Genomic DNA, 22,510 nt, shown 5'->3' with positions numbered 1-22,510 from the left:
TGGGGAATCTGAAAATCCAGATTATGGGAGAAGGATTTAACCTTACTTAGAGCTGAAACAGATTTAGAGAGCCGTGCATAATATAAAAGTAGAAGCAGCAGTGGAAAGAGCCTTGTAGGTGCTCCCAGTCTCCAGCCTAAGCCCAGGGAAGCCATCCCTGACTGTATCTCACAGGGGCCCTCGAGGGAGACAGCCAGCAGAATTAAGGAGGAGTCGCAGGATTAAAGAAGCTTCCAACTGAAATTAGTAATAGTTTTGACATGGTACACATTTTCTTGAGCAGAATCTGGAGGTCATACGTGAATTGCTGCAGATACAAGCGCAGGAGCCACCAATGACAGTGTGGGCAGATGGGGATGGGCGATGTTTGGAAGCTGTGCTTGCTTTCTCAGTGGGGAAGCTCAGGGTCTGGGGCAAGGTCTGAGCAGGGCATTGCAAGAGTGACATGAGCCTTGCCAACTGCCTAGGACCTAGGTGAGGCCTCTCACTACCAGCTATCCCCTACTTCCCTGGTGAACTATATAACATAGCAGAGGCAGCCATAATCCCCTCTGGAAAATAACCCCATTAACCTGAGAACCACCTCCCCTTCCCCCTCAGTGGCCACAGCAAGCCCTGCCCAAGAAGAATCTGAGGCCAGACCAACCTAACCCTGCCCCCACCTGGTGGCCTTTCTTTACCCACCCTGGTAGCTGAACACAAAAGACAGAAACTTTTGGAAGGCTTATAGCCCCACCTATTGCCTGAGAAAACAAAATACTTACCTTGGCCAACTTAGGGCAAGTTTAGATATCCCTGCTACTACTGCAGCTGGTGTGCTCTCTTGAAAGTGCCATCTCCTGGCTGGAGGCCAACCAGCTCAGAACATTACAGAATAACCATGATCCCAGGAAGAAGGAAACAAGAGCTAATTCTACTGCTTGCAATATCTTGGCTAACCAGAAGTCCCGAGTATGCCCACATGACAACTTCACTGCTCACATAACCAGCATTTGAGAAAGCTAGAACACGAAACATATCTACAACTGATATGGTTTGGTTATGTCCCCACCCAAATCTCACCTTGACTTCCACCTTGTCGTGGGAGGGACCTGGTGGGAGGTAATTGAATAATGGGGCAGGTCTTTCCTGTGCTGTTCTCATGACAGTGAATAAGTCTCACAAGATCTGTTGGTTTTATATAGTGTAGTTTCCCTGCACAAGCTCTTTTATCTTGTCTGCCACCATGTGAGATGTGAGTTTCACCTTCCACCATGATTGTGAGGCCTCCTCAGCCATGTGGAACTGTAAGTCCATTAAACCTCTTTCTTTTGTAAAATGCCCAGTCTTGGGTATGTCTTTATCAACAGGATGAAAATGGCTAATACAAAAACCAAAGACTCTCAGAGTCTACTTCACTCCCCTCTAACCTCCACCAGAGCAGGTGCTGGTATCCAGGCTGTGAGACCTGAAGACAGATTACATCACAGGACACTTTGCAGACAGTCCCCACCATCAACAAGGGGAGCCTGGGAGTCCAGGTTGGTGGCTAGACCCAGAAGAGCAATAACAATTACAGCAGTTCAGCTCTCAGGAAGCCTCATCCTTAGGGGAAGGGAAGAGCACTACATCAAGAGATCATCCTGTAAAACAAAAGAATCTGAACAGCAGGGCTTGAGTTTCAGACCTTATCACTGAAATAGTCTGTCCAAATGAGAAAGAACCAGAAATAATTATGGTAACATGACAAAACAGGGTTCTATAACACCCCTAAATGATCACACTAGCTCCCCAGCAATAGATCCAAACCAAGAAGATCTCTGAATTGACAGATAAAGGATTCAGAAGGTTGATTATTAAGCTACTCAAGGGGATACCAGAGAAAGGCAAAAACCAACTTAAAATATTAAAAAAAATACAGGATATGGATGAAAAATTCTCCAGAGAAATTGATATCAAAAATTAAAAACAATCACAACTTCTGGAAATGAAAGATACACTTAGAGAAATGCAAAATAGACTGGAAAGTTTCAACAGTAGAATTGAACAAGTAGAAGGAACTTCAGAACTCAAAGATAAGGCTTTCAAATTAACCCAATCAGACAAACACAAAGGAAAAAGAATTTGAAAAATGAACAAAGCCTCCAAGAAGTTTGGGATTATGTTAAACAACCAAAACTAAAAATCACTGGTGTTCCTGAGGAAGAAGAGAAGTCTAAAAGTTTGGAAAACTTATTTGAGGGAATAACCAAGGAAAACTTCCCAGGCCATGCTAGAGATCTAGACATCCAAATACAAGAAACTCAAAGAACACCTGGAAAGTTTATCATGAAAAGATCATCATCTAGGCACTTAGTCATCAGCTTATCTAAAGTCAAGACAAAAGAATCTTAAGAGTTGTGACAAAAAAGCATCAGGTAACCTATATAAGAAAACCTATCAGATTAACAGAAGATGTCTCAGCAAAAACCCCCAAGTGAGAAGGGATTGGGGTCCTATCCATAGCCTCCTTAAACAAAACAGTTATCAGCCAAGAATTTTGTATCTAGTGAAAATAGGCTTCAAAAATGAAGAACAGATAATGTATTTTTCAGACAAACAAATGCTGAGAAAATTTGCCACTACCAAGCCAGCACTACAAGAAATGTTAAAAGGAGTTCTAAAATTGAAATAAAACCTTGAAATACACCAAAATAGAACCTCTTTAAAACACAAATCTCATGGGGCTTATGAAACAATGAAACAATGGGGAAAAAACAAGGTATTAAGGCAACAACTAACACCATGAATAGAACAGTACCTCACATCTCAATACTAATATTGAATGTAAATGGCCTAAATGCTCTGCTTAAAAGGTACAGAATGGCAGAATGGATAAAAATCCACCAACTAAAGTATCTGCTATCTTTAAGAGACTCACCTAACACGTAAGGGCTCACATACACTTAAGCTAAAGAGGTGGAAAAGATAATCCATGCAAATGGAAACCAAAAGTGAGCAGGAGTAGCTATTCTTATATCAGACAAAACAGACTTTAAAGCAACAGAAGTTAAAAAAAAGGACAAAGAGTTACATTATATAACAATAAAAGGATTAGTTCAGCAGGAAAATATTATAATCCTAAATTATGAAATTGGGAGCTCCTAACACTGGAGCTCCCAATTTTATAAAACAATTGGTACTAGACCTAAGAAATAAGATAGATGACAACACAATAATACTGGGAAATTTCAATACTTTACTGACTGCACTAGACAGGCAATTAAGGCAGAAAGTTAACAAAGAAACAATAGACTTAAACTATACCCTAGGACAAAATGGACTTAACAGATTTTAACAGGACATTCTACCCAACTGCAGAATGTACATTCTTTTCATTGGCACACTTCTTTCATTGGCACACACATAGGTGACTGCTTTTGTGACCTATTATACGGTCATATGGTCTATCTTTGAAAACATTTCCATTGAGAATGGGAACATTCTCAAATATTCCCATTGAAAATGGGAACATACTCAAAGATAGACCATATGATAGGTGACAAAAGAAGTCTCAATAAATCTAAGAAAACTGAAATTATTTCAAGTGTCCTCTCAGACTATAGTGGAATAATGCAGAAAATTAATTCCAAAAAGAACCCTCAAAACTATACAAATACATGAAAATTGGCTGGGCATGGTGGCTCATGCCTGTAATCCCAGCACTTTGGGACGCTGAGGCAGGTGGATCACCTGAGGCCAGGAGTTTGAGATCAGCCTGGCCAACATGGCAAAACTGTCTCTACTAAGAATATAAAAAAATAGCCAGGCATGGTGGCACATGCCTGTAATCCCAGCTACTTGGGAGGCTGAGGCAGGAGAATCGCTTGAACCCAGGAGGTGGAGTTGCAGTGAGCCGAGTTTGCAACATCGCACCCTAGCCTGGCCAACAAGAGCAAAACTCCGTCTCAGGAAAAAAAGAAAAAGAAAAAGAAAAGAAAAGAAACTGATCTTGAATGATCCATGGGTCAACAATGAAATCAAGAAGAAAATTAACTGTTTGAACTGAATGATAACAGTGACAAAACTTAGCAAAGCCTCTAGGAAACAGTAAAAGCAGTGGTAAGAGAAAAGTTCATAGCATTAAATCCCTATATCAAAAAGCCTGAAAGAGCACAAATAGACAATCTAAAGTCATACCTCAAAGAACTATAGAAACAAGAACAAACCAAACTCAAACCCAGCAGAAGAAGAGAAATAACAAAGATCAGAGCAGAACTAAATGAAATTGAAACAAATAAACAAAAACAACACAAAAGACAAATGAAACAAAAAGCTGGTTATTTGAAAAGATGAACAAAATTGAAAGACCATTAACAAGACTAATCAAGAAAAGAAGAGAGAAGATCCAAACAAGCTCAATTAGAAATGAAACAGGAGATATTACAACTGCTGCCACAGAAATACAAAAGATCATTCAAGGCTACTATGAACACCTTTATGCACACAAACTAGAAAATCTAGAGGAGATGAATAAATTCCTGGAAATATACAACCCTCCCAGATTAAATCAGGAAGAAATAGAAACTCTGAACAGTCCAACAACAAGTAGTAAGATTAAAATAGTAATAAACAAATGTTAACAAAAAAATGTCCAGGACCAGATGGATTCACAGCTAAATTCTATCAGACATTCAAAGAAAAATTGGTCAATCTCACTGAAACTATTCCAAAAGATAAAGAGGAAATTCCCCCTAAAGCATTTTATGAAGGCAATATCACCCTAATACCAAACCAGGAAAGGATATAACAAAAAAAAAGTAAGCTACAGACCAATATTCACGATGAACATAGATGCGAAAATCCTCAACAAAATACTAGCTAATCAAATCCAACAGCATATCAAAAAGATAATACACCATGAACAAGTGGATTTTACACCAGGGATGCAGGGATAGTTTCACATACACAAGTCAATAATTGTGATACATCACATAAACAGAATTAAAAACAAAAATCATATAATTATCTCAATAGATGCAGAAAAAGCATTTGACAATATCCAGCATCCCTTTATGATTAAAACCCTTAGTAAACTTGGCACAGAAGAAACATACCTCTAGGTAATAAAAGCTACCTAAGACAAACTCACAGCTGATATCATACTGAATGAGGAAAAGTTGAAAGCATTCCTCCTGAGAACTAGAACAAGACAAAGATGCCCACTTTCACTGCTTCCATTCAACATAGTACTAGAAGTCTTAACTAGGGCAATCAGACAAGAGAAATAAATAAATGGCACCCAGATTAGTAAAGAGGAAGTCAAACTCTCACTGTTCGCCAAGGATATAATTTTTATACCTAGAAAATCTAAGGACTCATCGAAACAGTTCCTAGATCTGATAAATTAATTCAGTCAAGTTTCAGGATACAAAATCAATGTACACAAATCAGTAGTACCGCTATACACCAACAACGACCAAGCTGAGAACCAAATCAGGAATTCAATCTCTTTTACAACAGCTGCAAAACAAAAAACAAACAACAACAACAAAAACCACTTAGGAATATACCTAACCAAGGAGGTGGAAGATCTCTACAAGGAAAACTACAAAACAATGCTGAAAGAAATCATAGACGATACAAACAAATGGAAACACATCCCGTGTTCAGATGGGTAGAATCAATACAGTGAAAATGACCATACTGCCAAAAGCAATATACAGATTGAACGCAATTCCCATCAAAGTACTATCATCATTCTTCACAGAACTCAAAAAAAATCCTAAAATTCATATGAAACCAAAAAAGAGCCTGCATAGCTAGCCAAAGCAAGACTAAGCAAAAAGAACAAATCCAGAGGCATCACATTATCCAACTTCAAACTATACTACAAAACTCTAGTTACCAGATCAGCATGGTACTGGTATAAAAATAGGCACATAGACCAATGGAACAGACCACATAGACCAAGGGAACCCAGAAATAAAGCCAAATACTTATGGCCAACTGATCTTTGATAAAGCAAACAAGAACATAAAGTAGAGAAAGAGCACTCTATTCAACAAAAGGTGCTGGGATAATTGGCAAGCCACATGTAACAGAATAAAACTAGGTCTTCATCTCTCACCTTATATAAAAATTAACTCAATATGGATCAAAGACTTCAATCTAAGGCCTGAAACCAGAAAAATTCTAGAAGATAACATTGGATGTTGGCTTAGGCAAAGAGTTGCCTTCTAGATGTTGGCTTAGGCAAAGAGTTCATGACCAAGAACCCAAAAGCAAATGCAACAGAAACAAAAATTAAGAGATGGGACCTAACTAAACTAAAAGGCTTCTGCACAGCAAAAGAATCAGCAGAGTAAACATACAACCCACGGAGTGGGAGAAAATATTTGCAAACTGTGCATCCAATAAAGAACTAACATCCAGAATCTACAAGAAACTCAAACAAATCATCAAGAAAAAAATAATATTTCCATCAAAAAGTGGGCAAAGGACATGACTAGACAATTCTCAAAAGAAGATATACAAATGGCCAATAAACACATGAAAAAATGCTCAACATCACTAATTATCAGGGAAATGCAAATTAAAACTATAAAGAGATACCATTCTACTCCTACAAGAATGGCTATAATTTTAAAAATCACAAAATAATAGATGTTGGTGTGGATGTGGTAAAAAAAAAGAACACTCTTACACTACTGGTGGGAATGTAAATTAGTACAACCACTATGGAAAACAGGGTGGAGATTCCTTAAATAACTTAAAGTAGAACTATCATTTGATCTAGCAATCCCTCTACTGGGTATCTACCCAGAGGAAAATAAGTAATTATACGAAAAAGATACTTACACATGAATGTTTTCAGCAGCACAATTCACAATTGCAAAAATATGGAACTAGCCTAAATGCCCAACAACCAACAAGTGGATAAAGAAAATGCAGTATATATACACCATGGGATACTATTCAGCCATAAAAAAGAACAAAATAATGCCATTTGCAGAAATCTGAATGGCGTTGGAGATTATTATTCTAAGTGAAGTAACTCAGGAATGAAAAACCAAATATCGTACATTCTCACTTATAAGTGGGAGCTAAGCTATGAGGATGCAAAGGCATAAGAATGATATAATGGACCTTGGGGATGCAGGGAGAAGGGTGGAAGGGGGTGACAGACAAAAGACTACACATTGGGTACAGTATACACTGCTCGTGTGACAGGTCCACCAAAATCTCAGAAATCACCACTAAATAACTTGCCCATGTAACCAAAACCACCTGTTCCCTAAAAATTATTGAAGTAAAATAATATAACAAATTATTATTAATTATAATTTATATAATTTTAATTTCCCTTTAGTTCTGCCAGTTTTTGCTTCTGTTACAAGGTATATGGCAATAGGATTATAATGTATTCTTGATCAATTTTTTTTTAATTTTATGAAGTGCTTCTCTTTAGTAATTCCTGTTTGAAAGTCTACTTTATCAGAAATATTATTACTTCAGCTTTGAATGATGTTGCTATAAATGATACTTTACTATGAACAATGCTATAAATATTTGGCTATAATGTTTACATTATATATATTTTCTGTAATTTTACTTTTAATTTATATGTGTCTTTATATTTAAACTACATTTCTTTTAAAAATATGTAGTTGGGCATTGATTTTCTTAAAGTTTAATTTGGTAATCTATGCATTTTAATTAGAGTTTTTAATTTATACACAATAGATTCATTGCTCTAGTTAGGTTTAATCTATAATATGCTACTTATTTTATAATTGTCTCATTTTTTTCCTTGTGTATTGTTTTTCTTATTTTATTTTTTTCCTTTCCTGCATTCTGTTGGCTTGAGTATTTGCTTAGTTTCCCATAATTTTCTTCATCAGCTTTAGCTATATCATTGATATGATTTGGCTATGTCTCCACCCAAATCTCATCTTTAATTGTAGCTCCCATAATTCCCATGTGTTGTGGGAGGGACTCAGTGGGAAATTATTGAATCATGGGGTCAGTTTCCTCCATACCGTTCTCATGGTAGTGAATAAGTCTCAGGAGATCTGGTGGTTTTATAAAAGGAAACCCCTTTTGCTTGGCTCTCATTCTCTCTTGTCCACCGCCATGTAAAACATGCTTCTTTCATATTAGCCTATATACTACCTATTTGTAGTGTTCTTTCTTTTATGTTGATATGAGTTTCTATTTGGTATCACTTTCCTTCAGCTTGAAGAGTTTACCACCTTTACAATGCATATATCAAATTTCCTCAGCCTTTGTTATCTGAAAATGTCTTTATTTTGCCTTAATTGTTGAGGGATCATTTTTGCTGGGTATGAAATTATAGGATTAATTTATTCTTCTTCAATATTTTAAAGCTACTATCTCCTGGCCTGCATTGTTCTTTATCATATCAGTTGTCATTCTTCTCATTGCTCTCACAATGTCTTTTTTCCTCTGTGTACTTTTAAGTCTTTCTCTTCACTTTTCTGCAATCTTAATCTTTCAACTGGTCTTTATTTTTATGCAATTTAACAACTTGACATTTGACAGTGTGCCTATTTGAAGTTTTATTGTGTGCTTTTCCTGTTTGGATTTTATCAAGTTTTTGGTTTTTTAATATATATTTTCCATCATATTTAGAAAATACTTGGCTATTATGTGTTTAAATTTTTTTCTGCTTCAATCTCTTCTTTTTCTTCTTCTGGGCCTTTAATTACACATTCGACCATTTGTTATTGTTCCACAGGTCACTGAAGTTCTATTTATTATTTTTAGACTGCCTACTCTTTGTGCTTTAGTTTAGATAGTTACTGTTGTCTTTCTACAAGTTCATTTACCTTTTCTTCTGAATCTCTAATCCGCTGTTAGGTCCATTCAATGAATTTTACATTTCAGATGAAAGATTTGTCAGATGTAGACCTTCCATCTTTTTAAAAATAGCTTCCATTGCACTATTACATTTCACAGCTGTTCATACATTACAACTATATCTTAATTTTCAACTTAAAAATATTTATAATATTTTTATAGTGCTTATTGTCTTTGTCTGCTAATTTTAACACCCGTGTCATCCCTGAGTCTATTTCTTTTGACCATTTTTCCCCCTGGTTATGATTCATATGTTCTTTCTTCTTGATTTTATGTCTGACATTATGGGTGCTACATTGTTAAGAGTCTAAAATTTTTTGTTTTCTTTTAAATTTTGATTTTTCTTCTGGCAGGAAATTAATTTACTGGATAATCAGCTTTATCTCACTAGAGTTTTAAAAATTTTATTTTAGGATTTGTTAGCCCTTACACTATGATTAAAGTACCTTTACAATAAAAAGAAAGAAAAAAACCTTTTTCTCTCTGGGTCTTTACCCGAATACTCTGAGTGTTCAATGAAGTTTCTTCACTTAGTCTGATTGAAATTCCAGTGATTCCTAGCATTATACGGCATACAGCATCTCAATAAGCTTCCTATTCTCCTGTGCATGGGCAGCTTTGTATTTGGTTAAAGACTCAAGGAGACTCCAAGCTAATTTCTAGAGCTCCTTCTCATCATAACTTCCTCTTCTGCATTATCTTACCTCCCAAATTCTACATTCCTCTTCTCCATTATGTTACCCTCAGAATTCCAGAAGCCTTACATTCCAATATTTGCTTCCTCCACCCAGAAAGATCTTTGCTCTCTGCTTGGCGTCTACTTCTTTAAGCCACAGTCAAAAAACTTCCCCAGGAAGAAAGCTGACATATTTGTGCACTATTTGTAGTTGCTTTACATATTTTTTCTGTTTTATAGTTAATCATGGTAGGATGGGAAGTCTAATATACCTTATTTCATCATGGCATAACTGAAAGTAGAACATGAAAAAAAGCAGGTTCTGGTGGGGCACGGTGACTCACATCTGTAATCCCAGCACTTTGGGAGGCCAAGGCTGGTGAATCATCTGAGGTCAGGAGTTCGAGACCAGCCTGGACAACATGGTGACACCCCATCTTTACTAAAAATACAAAAATTAGCTAGGCATGCTGACAGGCACCTGTAATCCCAACTACTTGGGAGGCTGAGGCAGGAGAATGGCTTGAACCCAGGAGGCAGAGGTTGCAGTGACCAGAGATCATGCCACTGCACTCCAGCCTGGGTGACAAAGCAAGACTCCATCTCAAAAACAATAAAAAAGAAAAAAAGCAGTCAGTTTCCATGGTCACATGTCTTTTTGTGATCCTCATTGTTCTAAGTACAAAGGACTGGAATCATCCAATAACACACACACACAAACAAGAAATTGTGCAACATAATACATAGATGTTAAAGTGAGTGGTGTGTGTTAAAAGTCCTGTTGGTATGCACGGATTCATGCTGTATCATTTACTGAGTGAGCATTTGGACAGGCACTGTTCTAGGTTCTGGGTATGTGAAAATGAAAAGTCATCCATGTATTCAGATGTCTTTTTTGCAGAGGGAGGACGAAAGACAGGTGTTCAGATGGGAAAGTTGGGACCTGAGAAAGGAATGTGAACAGGATGTGTAAATGAGTTTGTGGTTTATAGTTAAGGTTGAATTGAGGCTAGATCATGGATTACTTTCAATGGGGTCTTTATCTTCCAACAGTGGGTTGCAAATTTTACTGACGATGACCCACAGGAAAAAAATACTTTTCCCCACATGCAAACCACATACACACATCCACCCTTTAATCACACACACACACACACACACACAAATATGTACAAACATAACTAAGGCAAACATGTTTCCAAAAAACTCCACATATGCATTTACCCTTGCTATCTGAAATGCCCTTTGATATTTTTTACTTAATTTCATTCTACATTGCTTCATTTGTGAAGGATTCTGGCATGACTCACTGAAGGAATTACATTAACTTTTACGAGGCTAAGCCCCACAGTAGGTAAACACTGCTCCAGTGGAGTTCATGGAAGTATCTGGGTAAGGACTAGCGCAGGGCTTTAGGAATATAAACTGGAACCATTGCACAGGACATACTAGAGGGGAAAGTGTGATATTATAATTTACATATATTGGTTTTCATCCACAGTTCCTGGCTTGTAACTCCACAGCCCTTGTTAAAGTAAATAGAATCCCTCCCTCTCTTACCTTCTCCTCCTCTCCTTTCACCTGCCCAAGGCAGGACTCTAATCTGACTATGGGTCATAAGACTCTCATACCATGGAGGAAGGAATGCTGCACAGAGAGGCCAAAAAGAATCTGGACAGGCCCTTCTGAGTTTAAATCATACTCTTTTTGTTCAATCACATTTCTACAGAGTTGCCAATCATGCCTATCCAATGGCATAAAAGGCCCAAGAGGACAGGGTTAGGAGAGTTCCCATAAAGCTAAACATGTAGAGTTTCCTGGATGGTGGCGCACCTGTGGAGGGCATGGAAGCTCTGCACCCCTTCTCATATGCCTTGCCCTACTCAACTCTTCATCTGTATCCTTTTTAATATAATACCTTTTATAATAAACCAGTAAACCTAAGTAAACGTTCTCTGAGCCACTCTAGCAAATTAATCAAGCCCAAAGAGGGAGGCCATGAGAAGCCCAGCTTGAAACTGCTCAGTCTGAAGTTCCAGAGGCTTAGACTCAGTACTGGTATCTGAAGGGTAGGCATTCTTGTGGGGATGAGCGCTCAACCTGTGAGATCTAAGGCTATCTCCAGGAAGACACCACCAAAATTGAAGTGAATTAGAGGACACCCAGCTGCTGTCCACTGCTTGGTATGTGGAGAAAACCCCCCAAACATTTGGTCATGGAAATCTTGTGTTGATTGTTGCATTGGTGTAAAAAATGTTATAATAATTAATAATAATAATTAATTTTTAAAAGAATTAGGTATATTTTTAATGAATTGCATTTTATTATAAAGCATACATTTCCAATCCAACTTGTGGTCTCAAAATAACTATAATTTCTACTTGTGTATTTACAAAAAAGAAATAAAGATTTATAATTAAAATGACAGGTGATGCTTTAAAAAAGAAAGCTTTTAGTTTTATGATTGCTGTGGTAGTTACAATCAGGTGAAGGGGCCAAATATTCTAAAATATTTTATTAAAAACCACAAGAAAGCCATCTCAGGAAGAGAAAGAAAACTGTCAGTTTCTTTAATCTCTTCCAGCTGATTCCTTATGGGAGAACGAACATATCATTGAATAATTCTAAATATTAACATGGGCAGTGCTAGAAACCTTGTCCACTGCTGAGAGTTTAATGGGCACACAGTAGGTTTAATCTTAAACTTGGCTGGGTGTGGTGGGTCAAGCCTGTAACCCCAACACTTTGGGAGGCCAAGGGGGGCAGACATGAGGTCAAGAGATCAAGACCATCCTGGCCAACATGGTGAAACCCCATCTCAACTAAAAATACAAAAATTAGCTGGGCGTGGTGGCACGTGCCTGTAGTCCCAGCTACTCAGGAGGCTGAGGCAGGAGAATCACTTGAACCTTGGAGGCAGAGGTTGCAGGGAGCTGAGATCGCACCATTGCACTCCAGCCTGGCGACAAAGCAAGATTCCATCTCAAAAATAAATAAATAAATAAAATAGCAATTTCAAGTTAATAAGAATTTACATAGTAAAATGCATGTATTTCAGTGATAGCACATTTTTATTGATATTTTAATGTCAGATCATTTTCAAGTTGGATTTTTTGTGAACTGAAATGTGTATCATGCATTTTTTGTAAAATGAATGACTTTGCCTTTTATCTTTTTGTAAAGTATCTGCATCTTCATTTATCCAAATGCTGTATAGACACTCTTTTTCCAAAATACCATATGGGCAGACTATGTTGTTCCAAGCTGGATACCAAAGATGAATAGCACAAATAGCTTTTGATACAAACAACAAACAACAACCAAACAATTCCTATAGATAGGCACAGAAGTATTTCACTTGATGTGATAATTATAGCCCACACATATCTACCAGTGTTTATGAGCTCAGTCATTCTCTACCAATGCTGCTGTGAAGTTTGGTGCTCTATTGTCTATGCCCTTCCCAAAGAGCAATCTTCTCAGCAACCTAGATATCATGAACTTCAATCCCCCAGGTCCTACTGACTAATAGTAGAGCTGGGAACCTCTTATTAAATTAGCTCTGGTCATCAATTTAAACATACTACTAGGATGACAATAAGCAGAACTGCCTCAGAGGCCACCGCATGGTATGTATCCACCCCTTAGAAGCATGCTCAGGGATTCAGTGCTTCCAGTAGACACAGCTGCAGGACATATATTCTCCAAGCTATAGGGGCTTTGTAGAATCTTATAATCTTCCTAATTTGAATAACTCTAGAGTGAAACACATTGAATATATCAGGCTCCAATTTTGTTGGCAATAAAGCTCTCTCAGAATTCCAACTGTAGCCTTGCCTGCTGTATTGGGTTGATTAGGCCGTTTTGCCTCAACCAAAATAATCCATGTTTTTCCATAAGTTGTTAAGATAATAACTCTGAATAAGATCATATCCTGCTTGGACTTCCCACTTCCTGAGATATTGTTACCAAATACAATTAGTTAGTTCTGTAAAATGGATATAGGAAGGCAGACAGCTCTCTGGAGAAGAAACTTGAGTTTACTATAAGAACATATTTGAAACAGAACCATCAAACCAAAATGACAATGTGTACACATTAGAGATACCAAGGAAACTCATGTGATGGGATGTTTAGAAGTAAAGCCAAGAATGAAATGGCACTAAGTACTTAGTAATGGTACTAAGTTTTTATTCAACGGGAAACCGAGATTAACTTCAGATCAATCTCAAGAGAGATTGGTCTAGTTGGACATTAGTGTTATTGTGCTGATGGTTGAAAAGAATCATAATTCGGTGTATCCAGGTCCCATTGCAGGAATTTTCTTGTATTTACAACATACAATTACTTCTATATTATTGTACATATAAAATAATGCATAGATTATATATATATATATACTTTTTTCTGCTATTCCATCTAAACCTTTAGAAATTGTTAAACAAAAAATTTTCTGATACTTGTTAAAGAGGGTAAGAAAGACTTTATTCAAGGGACCACTGCAGTGGGGTTTTACAATAGGGGAGAAAAATCAAGCTCAACTCCAAATACAAAGAAAAGTGGGGATTTATAGCCAAAGAGCAGGGTGGTGATCAGTGGATAAAAAATTACTAAGAGGAAACATCAGGATCAGGGGGATTCTAGCTAGACTGACTTGACAGGATTCTTCTTGCTGAAGGCAGGCCAGAGTGATAAGTCCTGGGAATGGTGGGAAATTAGAATCTGATCAGATATCCAGGGTTGGGGATTTTCACTGAATGAACCCAGCCACATTTTTGCTATAACTGAATTCAGCATGCCAAGGATGAGTTTTTGTCAAAACACAATTTTGAAATAATTATTTGAAAGGCAAAACTGACTAGAAAAGTAGTTTAATAAAATTTCACCTCTCAAAACAATACAGAGATGTTAATAATCCTAATTGTTAGTTCTGCCACCATTGCCAATAAAAATTATTGAATGCTAGCTGCATGTCAGGTCCTATACTAGGTCTGAGAATAAAAGGAATAAGATGCATTCTATTAATGCAAGGGTAGCCCATATAATATAGCAACTAAAACTATTTGTAAATCAATGAAAAAACTGCTGCCATTAGAACAAGAGCCTCAATATGGCTTCTTTAAAAAACAAACAAAAAAATCTTCAATCAAGACTCTCTCTGTATTCAACTACCACAGAATACACATTTTTTTCCCAACAGCACATGGAACATTTTCTAGGATAGACTGTATGTCAGGCCACAAAACATGTCTCAACAAATTTTTAAAAATTGCAATCATATTAAGTATCTTCTCAGACCACAGTGGAATAAAAATGGACATCAATATGAAGAGAATCTTTGGAAACCATATAAATCATATAAATACACAGAAATTAAATAACATGCTCCTGAACTTCCATAGGTTAATGAAAAAATTCAGATGGAGGTTAAAAAATTTCTTGAAACAAATGAAAATGGAAACACGACATACCAAGACCTGTGGGATACAGCAAAAGCAGAACTAATGAGAAAGTTTACAGCAATAAATGCCCACATCAAATAAGTAGAAAATTTTCAAATAAACAGTTTAACAACACACCTCAAGGAACAAGAAAAGCAAGAACAAACCAAATCCAAAATTAGCAGAAGGCAAGAAATAATAAACAGAGCAGAACTAAACAAAATAGGGACTTTAATAAAAAAGAAATACAAAGGATCGATGAAATGATAAGTTGGTTCTTTGAAAAGATAAACAAAATTGATAAACCAGTATTAGCTAGAGTAATCAATAAAAGGAGAGAGAAAACCCAAATAAAATCAGCAAATGAAAATGGAGATATTACAATTGATATCACAGAAATATAAATGATTATCAGAGAATATTATATACAATTATATGCTAACATACTGGAAAACTCAGGGGAAACAGATAAATTTCTGGAAGCACTCAACCTAGCAAGATTGAATCAGGAAGAAATACAACACCTGAACAGACCAATAACAACTAGAGAGAATGAATCAGTAATAAAAATTATCCCAAAAAACAAAAGCACAGGACCAGATGGACTCACTGCTGAATACTACCAAACGTATAAAGAACTAATACCAATCTTCCTCAAACTATTCTTTAAAAAATTGAGGAGGAGTGAATTCTCCGTGATGCATTCTTTGAGGCCAGTATTACCCTGATGCCAAAAATAGATAAGAATGCAACCCAAACAGGAAACTATAGGCTAATATCCTTGATGAATATAGATGCAAGAATCCTTAACAAAACACTAGCAAACTGAGTTCAATAGCACATCAAAAAGATAATACACAATGATTAAAGGAGATTTATACCAGGGATGCAAGGATGGTTTGACATACACACATCAATAAATGTTATACATCACACCAAGAGAATGAAGGACAAAAACCATGTGATGATCTCAATAGATGAGAAAAAACACTTAATAAAATTCAACATTCCATCATGATAAAAACTCTCCACAAACTAGGCATAGAAAGAACATACCTCAAAATAATAAAGACCATATATGACAAGCCCACAGCTAACATATTGAATGGGGGAAAGTTGAAAGCGTTTTCTCTAAAAACTGGAACAAGACAAGGATGCCCACTTTCACTACTCTTATTCAAGAGAGTACTGAAAGTCCTAGCCAAATAAATTAGGCAAGAGAAAGAAAGAAAACATACTTAAATTGGAAGATAGTTCCTTTTTGCAAAAGACATAATCTTATACTTAGAAAAATTTAAAAACTCCACCAAATAGCTCTTACAGCTGATAAGCAAATTCAATAAAGTAGCAGGATACAAAATGAACATACAAAAATCAGTCGCATTTCTGTACACTAATACTGAAATAGCTGAAAAATAAATCAAGGCCAGGTGCAGTGGCTCAAACCTGTAGTCCCAAGTCTTTAGGAGGCCAAGGCAGAGGATTGTTTGAGCCCAGGAGTTCAAGACTAGCCTGTGCAACATAGAGAAAACTCATCTCTACCAATGAATGAATAAACAAACAAATAAAGCAATTTCATTTCCAATTGGTACAATAAAAATATACATCTAGGAATACATTTAACCAAGACAGTGAAAGACCCTACAAGAAAAATTATAAAACACTGATGACAGAAATTGAAGAGGACACAAACAAATAGAAAGACACCCCATGTTCATGAATTGGAAGAATGAATATCATTAAAATGATCATATTGCCTAAGACAATCTATAGATTCAATTCAATTCCTATAAAAATACAAAGATCATTTTCTCAGAAATAGAAAAAACAATCCTAAAATTCATATGGAACCAATAAAGAGTCCATATAGCCAAAGCAATCCTAAGCATAAAGAACAAAGCTGGAAACAGCACAGTATCTGGCTTTAAAGTATATTACAAGGCTATAGTAATTAATACAGCATAAGCTGGAAACAGCACAATATCTGACTTCAAATTATATTACAAGGTTATAGTAATCAAAACTTCTTGGTAGTGGTATAAAAATAGACTCATAGACCAATGTAACAGAACAGAGAACCCAGAAATAAATCCACATATTTATAGCCAACTGATTTTCAACAGAGGCACCAAGAACTATGTTGAAAGAACCCTCTCTTCAATAAATGGTGCTGGATAAATTGGCTATCCACATGCAGAAGAGTAAAGCTGAACAGTATTTCTCACCACATACACAAATATCAACTCAAGATGGATTAAAGACTTAAATGTTAGACCTAAACCTATAAAACTACTAGAAGAAAACATAGGGAAAACACTTCAGGACATTGGCCTAGGCAAAAATGTTATGAATAAGACCTCAAAAGCACAGACAACTAAAACAAAAATAGACAACTGGGGGCTATATTAAACTAAAAAGCTTCTGTACAATACATGAAACAATCAACGGAGTGAAGAGACAACCCATTGAATGGAAGAAAATATTTGCAAACTATTAATCTGACAAGGGACTCATATCCACAACATACAAGAAACTCAAACAACTCAACACTAAAAAAACAAACAATCCCACTAAAAAGTGTGCAAAGGACATGGATAGACATTTCTCAAAAGAAGAGGTACAAATGGCCAACAGGTATATGAAAAAATTCATCATCTCTAATTATCAAATGCATATCAAAACCACAATAAAATACCATCTTACCCCAGTTAGAATTGTTATTATTAAAAAGACAAAAAACAACAGATGCTGGAGAGGATGTGGAGAAAAGGGAACTCATACTGTTGGTGGGGATGTAAATTAGTATGACCACTATGGAAAGCAGTATGGAGGTTTCTCAAAAAACTAAAAACAGAACTGCCATAAAATCCAGCAGTTCCACTACAGTGTATCTATCCAAAGGAAAAGAAGTCAGTATATCAAAGTGATACCTGCACTCACATGTTTATCACAGAACTATTCAAAATAGCCAAGATATGGAATCAATCTAAGTGTCCATCAGCGAACAAATGGAAAAAGAAAGAATGGTATATATACATAACGGAATACCATTTGTCCATGGAAAAGAATGAAAACAGGTCATTTGCAGCAACATGGATGAACTGGAGGCCATTATGTTCAATGAAATAGGCCAGGCAACAGAAAGACAAATACTGCATGTTCTTACTCATATGTGGTAGCTAAAAAAGTTGATCCCCTGGAGATAGAGAACAAAATTATGAGTACCAGACACTGGAAAGGATGTGAGGGTGGGAAGGGGAAATGAAGAGAGGTTGGTGAATGGGTACAAACTTATAGTTAGATGGAAGAAATAGGGTCTAATGTTAGCTAGCAACTGGGGTGACTATAGTTAGCAATGATACATTGTATATTTCAAAATAGCTAGAAGAGAAGATTTGAAATGTTACCAACGTATATAAATGATAAATACTCAAGGTGATGGATACCTCAAATAGCCTTCTTCTTTTTCTTCCTCTTCTTTTTTCTTCTTCTTCCTCTTCCTTGATCTCTCCTTGTTCTCCTCCTTCTCCTTGTTCTCCTTCTTCTCCTTCTCTTTCTTCTTTTCCTCCTGTTCTTCCTCTTCTCCTCCTCCTCTTCCTCTCCCTCTCCTTCTCCTTCTTGTTCTTCTTTCTTCTTTCTTCTTCTTTTTTGAGACAGAGTCTCATTTTGTTGCCCAGGCTGGAGTGCAGTGGCTCGATCTCGGTTTACTGTAAACTCCGCCTCCTGGGTTGATCCTTCCACGTCAGCATCCTGAGCTGGTGGGACCACAGGCACACGCCACCACGGCCGCCTAATTTCTTATAGAAAAAAAACGGTTTCTGCTACCTTGCCCAGGCTGGTCTTGAACTCCCAGGCTCAGTCGAGCGCCACCCCCTCCACAAAGTGGTAGGATTATTTGCGTGAGCCACGGAGCCCTGCGGAGACTCTGGTTTTACTTTCTGCTCACCTAAGAAGCTCCTGCTGTGTCCCTAAGTGTTCCCGCCTCGCCTCTGCCTCTCCCCACACCCACTGCTCCCTAACTTCTCTCACAGGCCCCCAACGGCTTCCTCCTGCGCTGGCGCACGCTCAGGTCTTACCCGCCAGCAGGTGGCGAAACACGATTTTCTGTCCTCTGCGGCTGAGCCCTAGCGTCCCCTCTTCTCTAAGGCCTTTCGCCTAGTTCCAGCCTGGATACGCTTCCATAGCAAAGGGTTGCCCTTGGCTACAGGAGGACGCGGGCTGGCAGGCTTGGTTCCTGGCGAGTTTCTAAGCCCCCGCCTGCGGTCTGAGGCACCGGCTGAACCATGTCGGAGATCCTGTGCCACTGGCTCAACAAGGAGTTGAAGGTGTCCCGGACCGTGAGTGAGTGACCACGGCCAGGGGCGAGCGTCTGAGGGGCTAGCGGGGCGCAGAGCCCGCAGCGCAGCGCAGCGCACTCAGGGAAGGTGGCGGGCAGGGCGCGAGCTGCACAGGTGGGGCACCTGCGTAGCCGGCAGCATCCCACAGTGAGCAACTCGGCTCGGCGGTGCCCCAGGTCCGTCCCGCCACCTCCCTACAGCTCACCCCAGCCAGGGCAAGGCCTTGTCACGTCCCCACTCTGCCGCTCTCGAGTTACCCTTGTCACGGTGGGCCCAACCCGCAGGCATTCTGACTTTGTGATGTGGTTCTAGGCAATCAGAGGGTTTAGGAAGGTCTCCTTTGCTTCTGTGGAGAGGGAACTTTGCTGGACTTTGTAGTCTGACCCTAACGATGCCTCCTTCACATCACCAGAAGCAGAAGCATGGTGTGGTGGCTAGTCGATGAAATATGAAGCCACTGGACAAGTTACAATACCTTCTCTGAATGTGTTTCCTTCTCTATAAAATGGACCTAATAATGCTTTCCATACTTAACTGACCAGCAGGGGAGGGTGGGTGAAAAATAAGTTAATGTAGAATATGTTAACATTTACAAATTTTAGTTAATTTTAAGCCCCAAATCACAAACTAGCTATTTCTGGTCACTATTGGCTCTTGCCCAAAGCTGACCTTATTCACCAACCTAATTTTATCCTAACCATGCAGTTGCCACCCAAAGTTTCCAAGTCTGACAACCACAGAGACAATTTTACATGCTGGCAGCTTCCTTGACTGCCCTGTAATTCTTCAGTAAGAGTTCATTTTTCAGCTGGCTTTTTTTTTTTTTTTTTTTTTTTTTTTTTGCTTAAGGGAAGAGGTTTTCAGGGCAAGTCATTTCAGTCCATTTTCCCAGAAGAACTTGCTTAACACCAGCTTGCTACCAGAGAGGCAGTGGTGCCAGTTCAACCTTAGCTTATCTACAGAAGTTGCTAGATCGGTAGTGTTTCTGTGGGTGCAAAGTAGTTATTAATACTCTCAGCATAAGGATCTTTAGCACGGAGCATCTCCTGTTGCATTTCTTGAGGCATAAACCTCAGACTCTTTCTTTGTCAAATAACCATCTACACACTCCCTGTGAACTGCAATAAATTCTTTCCTGGTATTCTGCGATTATCCCATTGTGTCTCCAACTGTTTATTTGCTAAAATATGATGGACTGAGGACAATATTTAGCATTTATTGTTTCTTATTCTTGTCTCACCATAGGAGCCAAAATAAAATATCATGCCCTTAAGTTGTACTCTTCTAAAAGAAAAGCAGTTACATATTGCTTAGTTTAATTTAGTTCATTTATTTTATTAGTAAAAACCACACCCGGGCCGGGTGCGGTGGCTCACCCCTATAATGCCAGCCCTTTGGGAGGCCGAGGTGGGCGGATCATGAGGTCAGGAGTTCAAGACCAGCCTGGCCAACATAGTGAAATCCTGTCTCTGCTAAAAATACATTAGTCGAGTGTCATGGCGGGTGCCTGTAGTCCCAGCTACTTGGGAGGCTGAGGCAGGAGAATCGCTTGAACCCAGGAGGCAGAGATTGCAGTGAGCCGAGATCGCGCCACTGCACTCCAGCCTGGGCAACGCAGCAAGACTCTGTCTCAAAAAACAAACAAAAAACAAAACAAACAAACAAACAAAAAAAAAAAAACACCCTTTGCTGAAGTCCCCAGGACTCTATTGCAACATTTTGAAATACTTTTAGGAGAAATAAATGAAATTAATAAAGATACATAAAATAAAAACAGTAGATGCTATTATAATTTTAATTAGTTTTGGGAATTTAGGTTTTGAGAGGTGGAGGAAGAATGACTTCATTCTGTAAACATAAAAGGGCTGAAGACTAAGTAAGAATTTTAACAACATTTAGGCTATGGATAGAAAATTCCTGGCGTCTGTGCTCCTGAAGTGTAGATCTGGAAGCTAGCAGAGATGCCCCGTTCTAATGGAGTATTCTGCTTTCCATTCGCTAGCAAAACATATTAATTTTTTAAACTATAAGAGAGATAGAGCGAGAGAGTCCTCGAGGAGGTAACCAGATTCCACATTGTAAGAGGTCTTTGGGAACACACTTAACTGTGTTTGTAAGCCAACAAGCTAGGATTTGTGCACTCAAGGAAGCACATTTCCTGCTGCTGCTGCCCCATCATTAGATAAACTGTTCTGTGGTGCACAATGGAAGGCTTTGGATGGTTTGTAGAATCTATCATGGAAGGACTGTGAGTGGGTGCAACCTCTGGGGAAAGTAATCAGGCAATTTCTGGGTAAGGGAAGTGTAAAGAGCAAGAACTTGGAGGTTAGACTGCTTGGAAATCTTTTGGACAAGTTATTTACCTAAATTTCATCATACTTAAAAACAGCAATAATAGTGATACCTCATCTGGTTGTATCAAGATTAAATGGGATATTAAACGTAAAGCATTTAAAATAACACTTTGGACATAAATGCTAAATCCTACTTCTCAGCATCTATCAAATAAAAATAAAAGCACCAATATATAAGGATATTTGAACAAAGACGTTTATTGCTACATGAATTACAGGGGCAAAAATAAAAATTGGAAACAATCTGAGTATCCTTCAAAAGTGTAATGCTTGGATACATGGTGCTTTATTCATACTATGAATTGTTATGCAGTTATTACAAAGAATGAGTTAGCTGCTATAACTTTTGGCTTAAAGGATATTTATGTATTTTTGTCAAGTAAAAACCAAAAGTTAGAGCTTATTGTGACTAGTATAATTATATATTTGTACCAATTAGGAAACACACACTTATGAATATGGACATTTATATGAGCATGAAGAAAAGTATGGAAAGACATATACTGGACTATTGACTTACACATGAATTTTCATATTATGGTTTGCATAAGCGTAGAGGAAAGTGTGGAAGGATATAAACAAGTGTGTTATAGGGATTACCCTGGGGAAGTGGGAGATTGGTAGCTTTTCTTTATATATCTCTGTTATCTGGCTTGTTGTTTATATTGCCTTTGTAATTTGAAGGGAAAATTCAATATAGCATTAAAGATGAAAGATCAAAAGAAGCCAAACATCACATGACAAAATAGGAGAAAAAGAGGTTTAATACTTTAGTTGAAATATCGTAAGCATATTATAATAAAGTATTGTGGGAGCTTGTGGAAAAGTTATATGGAGTTCAAATGAAGTCTACAAATGAAA

General features: G+C 37.7%; 2 protein-coding genes across 4 annotated transcripts in view; one reads left to right on the top strand and one right to left on the bottom strand.

The window, feature by feature from the left end:
* The window catches only part of LOC129397789 (parathymosin-like), a 297,114-nt gene extending 278,116 nt beyond the window's left edge, over positions 1 to 18,998 (bottom strand). The window contains exon 1 of one of the 3 annotated variants that reach the window (XR_010112201.1): positions 18,405 to 18,998. Coding sequence is in view for 1 of the 3 variants with exons in the window: in XM_063604510.1 (XP_063460580.1) it covers positions 18,405 to 18,623 (219 nt within the window). In the remaining 2 variants the exon portion in view is untranslated. The remainder of the gene's footprint in view (positions 1 to 18,404) is intronic. The other 2 variants (XR_010112200.1, XM_063604510.1) reach the window with 2 other exon arrangements.
* A 56-nt stretch (positions 18,999 to 19,054) lies between these two features.
* SPEF2 (sperm flagellar 2) overlaps positions 19,055 to 22,510 on the top strand; it is a 197,891-nt gene continuing 194,435 nt past the window's right edge. The window contains exon 1 of the mRNA XM_034960179.4: positions 19,055 to 19,299. Coding sequence (XP_034816070.1) covers positions 19,242 to 19,299 — 58 coding nt within the window. The 5' untranslated portion in view covers positions 19,055 to 19,241. The remainder of the gene's footprint in view (positions 19,300 to 22,510) is intronic.

The sequence above is a fragment of the Pan paniscus genome, chromosome 4 (genome assembly GCF_029289425.2).
Source record: "Pan paniscus chromosome 4, NHGRI_mPanPan1-v2.0_pri, whole genome shotgun sequence".
Classification (NCBI taxonomy): Eukaryota; Metazoa; Chordata; class Mammalia; order Primates; family Hominidae; genus Pan; species Pan paniscus.
This window is presented reverse-complemented; position numbering and strand designations above follow the sequence as displayed.